Source organism: Lampetra fluviatilis, chromosome 35 (genome assembly GCF_964198595.1).
Source record: "Lampetra fluviatilis chromosome 35, kcLamFluv1.1, whole genome shotgun sequence".
NCBI lineage: Eukaryota > Metazoa > Chordata > Hyperoartia > Petromyzontiformes > Petromyzontidae > Lampetra > Lampetra fluviatilis.
Genome location: NC_136309.1, coordinates 11,819,767 through 11,831,506, shown reverse-complemented (window position 1 = coordinate 11,831,506; position 11,740 = coordinate 11,819,767). Strand labels below are relative to the sequence as shown.

The following is an 11,740-nucleotide window of genomic DNA, read 5'->3' as shown; positions in this document are numbered from 1 at the left end:
GACCGCACACCCCACGGAGGTATGTTTTGGCGTGACAATGGATAATTTCTGACCCCCGTTAGTTGTGGTGTGTGAGTGAGTGGCAGGTGTGTGTGTGGGCCAACCATGTGGGGTGCCACGACTCGCCGGATTTTGTTGGGGAGACTTGGGTCGAGGCGCGACGTCCTGGCGAGGCGTCGCACCACGCTGCCGAGGAGCCCAGCATCCTGAGGCCACATGGCTCCGGAGGTCACAGTTGTAGCAGCGCGTGAGTGTTGCTGATGACTTGGGCTGATCCCGGCGGCTCGGTCTGTCCCGAGCTGGCCGTACTCCGGACCTCCACTCCGTCGGGCGATCCACAGTGCAGATGTCTTCCGCTGGGAGGGCGGATGCAGCCACGGTATGGCTGGCCATCGCTTTGCTAGTCTTCCGACGTTGGGCCAGCAGGTTGGCATGGATGTGCCGGGCGGCCCTCAACGAACACATTTCCGCGTCGTCCTCGGCCAAGACGACGATGTCCAAATCATCGGCCAGCAGCAGTAGCTTCTCTGCGACCATGGCGTCCACCCCATCCTCGTCCATCCGTGGAAAAGCCGTTTTCGCCAGGGCCAGGAGAGCCGTGCGGTACGCCAGGGGCGACTCCTTGGCGCCCCGCTGACGATCGTAAAACAGCTGGCGACAGTCCAAGGGTGGTCCATAGACCGCGGCGAGGAGTTGCAGCGCCATTTGCAACGTGGCGCGCTTCGCCCTTGGTACCGAGGTGAGAGTGGCGAGGGCATCGCTGTCAAGCATCGCCGGCAGCGCACGCAACGCCTCGTCGTCGGTCCATTTCACCATCTCTTTATGGGCGAGGAAGCGCCTCTGGAAGCCACCCCAGTCGCCTTCTCTTCCCACGAATTCCTTGAGAGGTGGCAGTCGCTGTTGCAGCGCAGCGTCCGTAGGCGAAAAACGCTCTTCGTCACTCCATGCAGATTTGGCGGGCTGGGCGCGTGGCAACGGCGGTTGCTGTGGTGACGTTTCGTTGTCCGCCGCTGCCGACGTGGCTTGTGGTTGGTGAGTATCGGCCACGTGACGTAGCCCCGCCTCGCCATCAGCCTGCACTGTACTTATGGCGGGAACTTCAAACTCAGCGTCCTTGGAAATGACGGGAAACGGCATCGTATGTTGGCCGCCATCGCTCCGTGCAGCTCCTCCCGCCCCCAGTCGGGTAATCTGTTCCAGTGTGGCGGCTGCAGCATAGAGCAATTCTGCCAGTCGAGAGTGGGCCAGCCGCAGTCCTTCAGACGACGGTCCCCACTCGTCTTGACGTTGCGGTGTGGGTGGACTTGGCTCCTGCTGCTCGAGTCCGCCCTCAGCCATTTCTGGCTCAAAGTCAGCCGTGGTTTCTTCCGCCCCCGTCTCTCTGGTACGAGTTGTCCGTCGTGTCTCCATCCTTGTAGAACCACTTCCGACACCAGATGTAGTAAGGTTCCCGGAGACTTGACAACGTAGTTGGAGGCACACGCTTGTTTATTAACACCAGCGAGTAACAGGCAACTTACCGTACTTGAAGGGGTATCGGCCCCTTCACCCGTCTACGCTACGGAACACAACAGCCTGACTCACAGCTAGCTTACAGCTAGGTTACGGCACCCGGAATACCCAGTCCGGCTCTTAGAAGAGCGTCGGTTTTGGGCTCTTAGGGCCACGCCACTGGCTTGCCTGGTCGGCCCTTAAAAGGGCAGCGATCCCAGGGAGTTCCAGGGCCTGTCTAGCTAGTCTTCCTTCTTCACTGGTTACAGCTTAACACTAGACCCCGAGCCGTCCGGCTCGCCACCTTAAATAGCCATCCCCACTTGAGGGGTGGGGCTGTGGGGGATCCCAGCTCCGCAATAGCCCCCCAGGATAACAACGCGGACGTCGCAGTAAACACCGTCTTCGCATACCGATGTAGCCACGCCCATTGTGTTTGTTTGCCATCCGCGGCAAGTCTAAATCCGGCCGTCTACAACGGCTACAACGGCTCTACACTTGTATGGATGTCTGTTTAGCTATATGAGCATAAATTTGCTATTTTTATTGAAAATGCAATATTTTATATCTCAAAAACCTGATGTGATAGACAAAAACTGATGCCAGATTTGGAATCAGCACTCCAAAATTACCTTAAAACCGTTGGAATACCTTATGCCATAAAAAGTGTGTTGACGAGTGTTATCAATTGGGATAATACAATTATTTTCGCTTTAACATTTACTGATTATGTCTTAGTGTTTTTATGTCAGGGCTCCAAATTCAAATCTTACCACAGGATACAGTTCTCATAATTAAGATTATTATGCATGAACTTAGGAAGGCACCACTCAGACACTTCTGTGTTAAGCAATTTTAATTTCTAACCAAAAACAAAACACTCTAATATGCAAACCCTTATGCTTGGAATTGTCAACACAGTACTCCTGGAGATGTCCTCCTCATTGAACCGTACATTTAACCCTCAATGATTACGTTTGTTAAACTGGGTAACAGTACAATCGATTAATTCCTCAGAGTAACGCAAGCATATACGGCGATAGGAAAAAGTCCTTAAAAATGAATGTGACGATATTCATACGAACGGCAATAAAGAAACATGCCCCGAAGGCAAAAGTAGACCTCAATGTATTCATTTGTAAGATTATGTAATTAACTAAATGTCTTGGAACAATGGTGTGCGGCAGTGTGCCTGCTTCAGCAAATGCTTATCAATTGGCTAAGGCTTCAATAAATTCGCGGGCAAGATTCTGTGATAAAAAAAAAGATTTCAACACAAGTCTCCCTGTGAGTGTGTGGATTCGTAACGTAGGTTTTCTCAACGTTTAGTTTCATCAATGAATTCATTGATACAGTTACAATTAACAAAAATAACTACTAAAATACTTCTAAACGACCGTATCCACGTAAATCAAAGGGCAGCGGCAATGTTCTTCATTATCAGCTAATAGTTGACGTACTCTTATCATTGGTCTTCTTATTATTAGTCCCGCTATGTGTGTGTTGGTGGTTTTGTCTCCTGGATTCATTCTTTGCGTTAAGCAGACGCTGGGCAACGCGTTGTGAGTGCGTGAGTGTGGGTCATACACACTGCGTCCTCGCTCTCTCTCTCAGCAGCAGCTGCAGCTGCTTGTCCACTGCTGAATGAAGAGAGTCGGCACGACGCTCGCCATCGGCGGTACGTGATGATTCCGTCATCAGATAGCGCCCGCACTCTTGTCTTGGTTCCCAGCTGGTGCTGGTCGGTGTGTGGTTTGAACCCACGGCGCTCTCGCCGGCGCTTTCCTCTTCCTCACGGGCAGCTAGTCAAGCTTGTCTTTGAAGGTGCACGATAGCGCTCGCCGCTTGTCCGCTGGCAGCTGACACCCTTGCTCGGTGGTGCTGGTGGCGCTGCTGCGCTCTCTCTCCGGCTCCGTGCTCTCTGGCGATGCCCGGTTGCGCGTGCAGCTGGTTCTCTGCGATGCTGGCTTGGTCGATGCTAGGCGCTCTCCGCCCTTTCTCCCGGTTGATTGTTCGTCGTTGCTCGTCACTCAATCTCTCTCCTTGATCGTGCAGCTGCCGGGTGGGAGCTGGCACTCAGTGTAGAATAACTTTCGCGATACTTCTTCTGTCAGCGCCGAACTCGTACTTGGTGATATATCGCTACTCGGCAAGCCTCGCCATCCTTGGTCGATTGCAGAGTCCCACCCCCGAGCTTGCAGCTTGCAGTACTGCTCGTTTGGTCGATGCTTGGCGCTTTCTGCCCTTCCTCTTTGATTGCTTGACGTTGCCCATCACTCTTTCTCTCGGGCTGCAGCTGCTCGTGGGAGCTGGCACTCACTCTCAAAACTTGTAAATAGTATTCGCACACCTCTTACACAACTGTGAAAGCTTAGTACAATACAACTTATCGCAATCATTGACTCTGCTGGTGACTCAAAACATCAGGATAACTGTAGAATAAAACTTTCAGCGATACTCTGTCGGTCCATGCCGAACTCAGCACCGAGCATCACCTCGCCCCTCTTCTCTGCGAGACACAATACCCATTGTTGATCTCGAGGCCATGCCCCGGAGTCTGCCCGTCGCAGTACTCCCTATCGCTTGTCGTAGTCTTCTGTCCTTGCAGTAGTAGTCATGTATGGGTCGTGTCTCTGTTTTTATGTGAAATTCTCTCCTCTTGGCTCGCCTTCTCACAAAGGACCAGAATCCCTTTGATTTCGTTCTTTGCTGTGGGGGCAGTTGTTCGTCCGGGGTACGTGTGTGTGTATGTCCTGATTTATTAAGCAATCTGTTAAGTCTCTCCCTGGCCTGGTTTCTGTCCCGCTCCTCAAGCCATCTTTTCATCCGTAGAAAACAGATGCTCCAAATTGCCCTTTTGTGTTTTCCTAGTTTTTCAACTTTTGTAATAATTTCTCTGGAGGGAGGGGTTCCCCCTGTCCGGTCGCATTCCCCCCCTATTCCCTCGCGGTGGGGTGTTACATTCTCTTCTCTCTCAGAGAAAGGGGCGTTGGCCTTTGAAGTCGTTGCTCTTGTACCGTTGGGAAAATATTATTTGACCTCTTATAGCTTGATACCGTACCACTTTTGTAGTTCTGATTCTGTAAGTGACTCAAGGTATGTTTGTAGCAGTGTTTACAGTACTTCCATCGTGGTTTGGAGTTCCTTCATGGTGTTTGATTTTCTTTTTAAGGGGAGATGCTCTCTGCATGCGTATGCTAATTTTTCTCTCACGTGCTGCTGGGAGACAAAGGCGGTCGGGAGGCTCTCTCTCTATGGGATACATTTTATCTTGGTTATGTGTGATTGACCTGTTTTGCCTTTTTTGATTCTTCTGGATGACCCTCGGTCTAATACTTCATAATTATTATTTGGTTTATGTTTATCCAGAATTCATTCTTTGGTTCTTTCGGTAAAGTCGCGTAGATAGAAGAAGAATAATAAAAAATAAGGTGAATAACATTAGTATTAAAATAATATATGAGAAATAATAACCCACTAACGTAGATTGTAGGCTGGTTTTTAATCGGAGTGTGTTGGCAGTCTATGATGTCCACTTATTCTTGTCACTATGTTTTGGACTTTTACCGTTGTGTTAAAAGAACCCAAAATTTTTTTTAAATGTGCCTGTTTCTTCATCGTGGCGCCTGCTGTCTGTACTCTTTTGAGGGGGCCTTTGAAGCCATGTAGAGATTCCCCAGAATCTCATTAGCACCCCCCCCCCTTCTCTTTTGTTTTGGGGTTTTTTTTTAATGACCTTTTATGGCTTATCTCCTGTTGCCTTCTTGTCTGGCTTGTGAGGGCAGTGGGGTGAGGGGTGAGAGTTTTTGTTATTTTTTTTGTGCACCACGCTACCCCCCGATTTATTATTATAAAAAAAGAATTGGCAAAATTATTCTTAATATCAATTTTGGAAAAAGGCACATATATACAACATTCCGCCGTTTAAAAAATTATCAGTGGTCGATTGGCCACGGGTTATTTTTAAACAAAACAAATGCCTTTTTCCAATATGAACTCACAATTGTCCTCAAGTTTCGGCTGCTATTTTCTTACAACGCGCGCGTACTTATCACGAACTTAGCATGGTTACATTTGAAATAAGCAAAACATATATCAAGGCAACATGTCACTCTCTTTCCATGTGGGATTATGTGGCGTGAAGTTGTGTTGCACATAACCAGAATCAGCACACACCACGAGTTTCCATGCTCGACTGTCGGTGGCAATTGCCGTCCCCGGGGCAATATGCGAATTTGTCGACTCGGTGAGTTGATTCGATTCTGTGCCCCGTTGGGTCCCCCTTTTTGTGCGTTTGAGTGTGCTGGGTTTCAACACAATTCCCGATCCGTCATGGATCTTTATCCCCTCCATTTCAGCACTCCGATCTACATCCATCCTCAATGTGTCAATGCACAATTTTTCATCCAAAGGCTGATGCCAGCATTCCTCCTGTAGCACATTTCTCTGCCCCATCCATAGTACAATCACGCAAATCCACGACACAATGGGCGGCTTTTCCCATTACCTGGCGATCAGGTTTTACTCCCCCTCCCTGCGGTTTGTTATCATCTCCTGTCGGATCACACCTCAATGCAGTTATGTTTTTATGTTCGATAAGTGTGTCAATTACGGGAGCGATGCTTGCGTTCTCTACCACATTATTAGAATTGGTTCTCGACACATTTAGAGTTTCCCAATCATTGCTACCCTTCTGGGTTGCCTTGCCACTAGGAGCCTGCTTGTATTATCCAAGGGGGATGTGATTTTGCAGTAATTCAGCGGGCAGTGCTCTCACTGACAGCTCATTCTCAATTAATGTGGGTGATTCACCACGTGTTTGTGCCACATTTTGTATCTCAGTTGAGCCCATTTGTTTCCTTATTTCCTCTTTCTCTACTCCCTCCTGGTATAACCGATAGGGGTTTCGATCGGAAATGGGCAGATTGTGTTTGATCTTCCGTGTGCCGTGGCATGGGGTTCTGGTATGATTCTGCTCTTGGCCTCCACACGTTGCGATTCCCGTAAATGCTTGTCTTTGTGCGCTGTGGTCGCCTCCGATTTGTGTGCCACTCTCTCGCTGGATTGTTACCTCGCCATCTGTGTGCATAATTATGTTGGTAGTTCGTGGGTGCTTGCTCCTCTCTGCATTGTGGGGCTTGGTGTATTAAATGCCTCACATGTGCTGTCGCTGCTCACGTGATTTTTACTTCCCTCGGAAAGGCTGGGTTCATTATCCCTCTCCCTGTGTGTTGGATCCGAATTATGGCTTCTAGTTCTATATAGCCATGCCATGTGAGCCCTATTCTCTATGCGGTGTAAGGAGTCCGTCTTTGGGTCCAAAACCATTCCCACAATTTCTGCTGGTATTACGCACAGCCACCCACACGGTGCTTTCCACGATGTAAGAACTTCGAACAGCACGACCCTTCCGGGCCGGCACCATACAGTGACATCCCCGATGTCACTACACATGCAAATATACGTAATCATCAATCCGTACTGAATGATCATAAAAGCATCAACGATTGGATCTCACGATCACGTGGTTACGAGAAAACAACCCGGCTAATGTCTCATGATAACGTGATAATACTCAATCTGTTATAGTGTGATGTATGCAATCTGAAATTCTTCTTGGCCCATAATCTGTACGAGGTACAGGTAAAAATGGTGAGTGTAAAGTTAATGGCTCATCTTACTGGATATATTCTTTCTTTCCGAAAAATACCTCCAGTCCCATAACAACAGGTGGAGTGCGCTCGTGGCCACGCAGCTCGCTGCTCGTTCGCGGTGTTGTCTGTGCATCATGCTCAATCCACAGCTGGAGTGCGCTCATTGCTCCCCAGTCAGCACGCTGCCAGTTGGCCGCTAGCTGCTGCGCTGCGCACACGGGTTGTCTGCACCCAGGCTCGATCTGCAGCTGGAGCATGCTGCAGTTACGCTGGTCCAGCACGCTGCCTGTCAGCAGCTTTGAGAGTGGCTTGGATCGCGATCACCCTTGGTCGCTCACTCAAGAGACCCCACGCTGTGCAGCAGCTTGCACGTATCCACCACTCTCCTGGCCTCTCCATCTGATACAATATCAGTCACTGGACTCGACCAACATAACTTTTCCAGCCTATAGCTTGGACAATATTTCATGTACACTCGATATTGGTGTATGACTCAAATTTCCACTTAACTTCTCACTCGTTTTAGCTTATCACAGTATTATATGAAATTCATTGGCACACCTCTTAGCTTATCACAACTTTTAGGTTAGAACAATACAACTTCTCGAAGTCCTTGACTCTGCAAGTGACTCAAAATATCAAGAAAAACGTAAAAGAAAACTTTCAGCGATACTTAGAGGAGTCTGCCTTAGCAAGAGCTCAACTTTTTACCTCTCCAAAGCTCACTCTTAGCCAGATTACGAGTGCTATCCCCGGAGTCTGCCAATGCAGGACTAACGAATATGATTTTGTATACTATGATATGAGAATTTATACCTTATTAATTACTTTCCTAAGACAAAAGCCAAAAGCTCCTTCCACTTTCACGCCTCTCGAGCGTTCATGGCCTACCCAGCCATAATGTCAAGGGTCCGCAGTAGTGTGTGCTGGAATTTTAACGTAATCTTTCAGGCTCCACAGGTTTGTTTCAATCGAGGGGCTGGGCTTTATGCCTAAAACATTGTTAAAGATGTCCATTGTATCTGAGCAAACCCACCGGGGTTTTTGGTGCTATTATTGAAGGTCGAGTGAGGAGTCTCAAGCCCATTGTATCAGGCATTCTCATTGGGGAAATACAAAGGCATCGAGGGTATTTCCATACTGCCTAGACTGGGACGCAATGATTTTGGTGCAAAGGGATGAACAGGGGAAGAACAAAACAAACAAACTTGCGCCCAACACCAAGCCTGAGAAAAAAAACCCTCCATGGACTCCCGGTGAGACCACAGTGCATCTCTCGAGGGCGGACCAGGCTCACTTTCCACAACAACTCTCAACAGGAGGTATCAAAAAAGTAACTACAATATCTACCACTACCCATTACAAACCGTTTCAAATCGTTACAAACCTGTGGGAAGGGGGGGAAACCTTAATAGCACACCCCACTGTCCTCACCAAGAGGAACACGATGATTTTCACACCTGATGATGATTGCAACACAAGCAATCATCATCAGGTGTGAAAACCATAGCAACAATTTTCTTGCTGTGGTTTTCACACCTGATGATGATTGCTTGTGTTGCAATAGAAACGTCGTGATCATTTAATTGTTTTATTATTATTTCATTATTTCCCTTCTACGTGACTTTACCGAAAGAACCATGAATATGAATCCCTGCTGTTATGAAAGCTATAAATCGAAACGTAGGCTTTTAGTTGACATTCCCAACCCTTAGCCGGTTAACCGTCTGAACCGGTTAGCCGTGGTTAACCATGGTTAACTGGTTAAACAACCCTTTACCAACTGTCACCGAGGCATCACCAGTGGCCCTGAGTCTGCAGCGAGAAACTCACTGCCTTAAGTGCGACCTCCACGGCCCTCGCGCCGGGATCGACGCGACCCCACGCCTCCCCGACCCTCGCCCACCTGGCCCGGCCTGCACGAGCCCCCATTTGTGCCGTAGCGAGCGCCTGGGCTGTAGCTCTGTCCACCGCCCGTGCCAACACCTCTTTAGCATTAAGCATATGAGCCTCCTCTTTCTCCTCCTCCTGTCCGCTGCTTTCTTTGGCACCTGCCGCCTCCGCCCCGCAGGCCCCGTCCATCGGAAAACCTCGCCTCCCAACTGCAGGCCCCGCTAGTAGGACGCGCAGCTCCAGGTGAGCGGCCCAGAGCGGGTCTAGCATGGTGCGGTCCCCAGGGCGGGCCCCGCCGTGCCGCCTGACTGCCCTCACAGCGGCCGCGAAGGCACGGGCCCAGTCGGCGGGGAACGGGCGCGGCGCTGACCCCAGGGCACCGGCCGCCGCACTCAGCATGAGGCTGTAGAGGGCGCCTGATGTACCACCCATGTCCTCCTCGAGGAGCTCCGAGAGGCCGCGGAGGAGGTGCCCGGGGATGGTCGCAGAGGCCGTCCTGGGATTGGCCCGGAGGTGACGGAGCCAGTGGAGTGAGGCACGGGCCCCCCGAGCGTGGCTCGTGCCACAGTCGCCATCGCCTGACCCGCTGTCGAGATCGTTGAGTTCTGATTCGAGGGCGAGAAGGGCCTCGCACACTTCTGTCATCGCAGCTCGCACCGGAGCTCCGGGGTCGCTGTCGTCCTCACCTCCACGCTGACCTCCGTGTAGACCCCTGGCTTCGTGGCCTAGTCTCGGTGGCTCCGGTCGATCCGCCGAGTCGCCCTGGTCAGCTTCCTCGTCCATCTTCTCGATTGCCCATCGACGACTCTTCCCCTGCTCGTGTCCCACCTCCTGATGATAATCCCAGACAGTCTCCTTCTGTTGATGTTCCTTTTGTTGACAATCCTTCTGCTGTCGATGACCCTCCTGCTGTTGATGACCCTTCTCATGGTCTTTCTCCTGCCCACGACCCTCATCCAGTGCATCACCCTGCTCTAGCTCCTCCTCTTCCGCCACATACTGACCACCGCCATGACCACCACCGCAAGTGTCCCCATAAGCCCGTCCAGCAGAGGACAATGACAACAACAATGAAGAAGTCCACGACACTCTGGGCCAGGAAGGCGCGTTAGTGTCCACATCCAAGCAATGGAGCCTAATGCCCTTGTGGTCCAGACGCATGACAGTGAGCGACACACCGGCCATGGCCAGAGCCGTCATGAAGGTGCCCACATAGGAGCGCTCCACCATCACGCCCCGCAACCCCAGCTGCCTCGCGGCCTCCCGCGCAATGACGCCCAGCTCCAGGTGAGAGGTGCCCCCCAAGTTGTTGACCATGAGTGCCACGCGCTCACCACGGTGCAGGGGCAAACGGCCTTGTGCCGAGCAGCTGACAGGCCTGGCGGAGGGAGGTCCGGCGTGGCTTCCACTGGCATCGCTGAGTTTGGCTTCTCCTGCAACTCTAAGTCCAGTTCCAGAGGATCTAGAAACGGCAGAACTGGTGTTGCTATCCCGCTCAATGATACGTTGAGTTCCATGATATCCGGTGCTATCGTCACTCCTACCATCATCATCTCCGAAACCACCAGCAACATCTCCAACACCATCAACACCACAAACATTACCAATACCACCAGCACAAATTCCAACATAATCACCAACAGTACCACCACCATTTCCACCACCAGCAAAACCACCATCACCGTTGTCACCACCACCACCATCCCCAACCATCCGCTCCAGCATAATCCGCACCACATCTCGCGCGGGTGCCAGGGCTACCCTCTCGGCTCCGGCTTCCCCATGGATGCCGACGCCGAGGTCCATCTCCCCGGCCTGCAGTGGTGTCGACCATCTCGGCAATGCCAGGCCTGGCACCTGGCAAGATGAGAGCCCCACGGCTAGCGTCACCGTGGCACGTGCGGCCGCCCAGGCCTCCCGGGCCACCTCGCTCAGGGGGCGGCCTTGCTCGGCCAACGCTCCGGCCACTTTATGCACCAGCAACGTCCCGCAGAGGCCCCGACGATGGAGGCGTCGTGATCGACGGTTGCCCCTCCTGCGGTTGCCCCTCCTGCGGTCGCTAGGATCACGATCATGTTCGGGCTCTGGATGAGGTTCAGAATCGGTCTCAAGTTCCGAGTCAGTGTCAATGCCACCATCATGAACACCATCATCATCATCTTCGTCTTCTGAGTCACTCCGAGTGGCCGGAGTGGCACAGTCATCAGCCACCACCACCGTCTCCACCTCCACACCCTCGGCCCGGGCGCGCTCAGCTGCCACGCCAAAGTTGAGGCGGTCGCCTGCATAGTTCTTGACTACGAGGAGGACGCCCATGGCACCCGATTGCGCCAGCGCCCGCACCGCCGCCAGCACAGCCGACGGGGCAGGTGACGCAAACACGTGGCCTGATACGGCGGCGCTCAGCATCCCCACGCCCACAAATCCCGCGTGGGCTGGCTCGTGGCCCGCGCCACCCCCAGAAATCACTGCCACACGCCCATTTTTATGGCTGGTTCCCCGATCAAGCCCTTGGCTAGTCCCCAGGTCATTCTCTTGGCTAGTCACTTGGCCAGTCTCTTGGTTAGTCACTTGGCCAGTCTCTTGGTTAGTCTCCTGGTCAATCCCTTGACTCGCCCCCTGGCCAATGCCTTGGCTAGTTCCTTGACCGGTCTTTTGGCCAGTCCTCTGGCCAGCCTCTTGGCCGATTTCTGGACTTGTCC

The 11,740-nt window shown here is 51.8% G+C and overlaps 1 protein-coding gene across 1 annotated transcript; it reads right to left on the bottom strand.

Annotated features, from left to right (window-relative positions):
• Positions 1–229: 229 nt before the first annotated feature.
• On the bottom strand, positions 230–11,513 carry TKFC (triokinase and FMN cyclase). Its single transcript, XM_078873071.1, has 6 exons — positions 11,222–11,513; positions 10,730–11,056; positions 9,270–10,393; positions 8,979–9,164; positions 608–897; positions 230–356 (listed from the first exon to the last, which is right to left on the bottom strand). The coding sequence occupies exons 1-6, from the start codon at positions 11,445–11,447 to the stop codon at positions 230–232; spliced, it is 2,280 nt and encodes a 759-aa protein (XP_078729197.1). The 5' UTR covers positions 11,448–11,513.
• Positions 11,514–11,740: the final 227 nt, after the last annotated feature.

Bases quoted from the DNA above. Each gene is read 5' to 3' on its own strand.
- TKFC (XM_078873071.1), bottom strand. From the start codon at position 11,447: ATGCTGAGCGCCGCCGTATCAGGCCACGTGTTTGCGTCACCTGCCCCG. The intron at 9,165-9,269 runs GTCCTACTAGCG...CAGGAGGAGGAG, and splicing joins CCGCTCACCTGGAGCTGCGC to AAAGAGGAGGCTCATATGCT. The intron at 357-607 runs GTACCGCACGGC...CCGCCCTCCCAG, and splicing joins GCCAAGGAGTCGCCCCTGGC to CGGAAGACATCTGCACTGTG.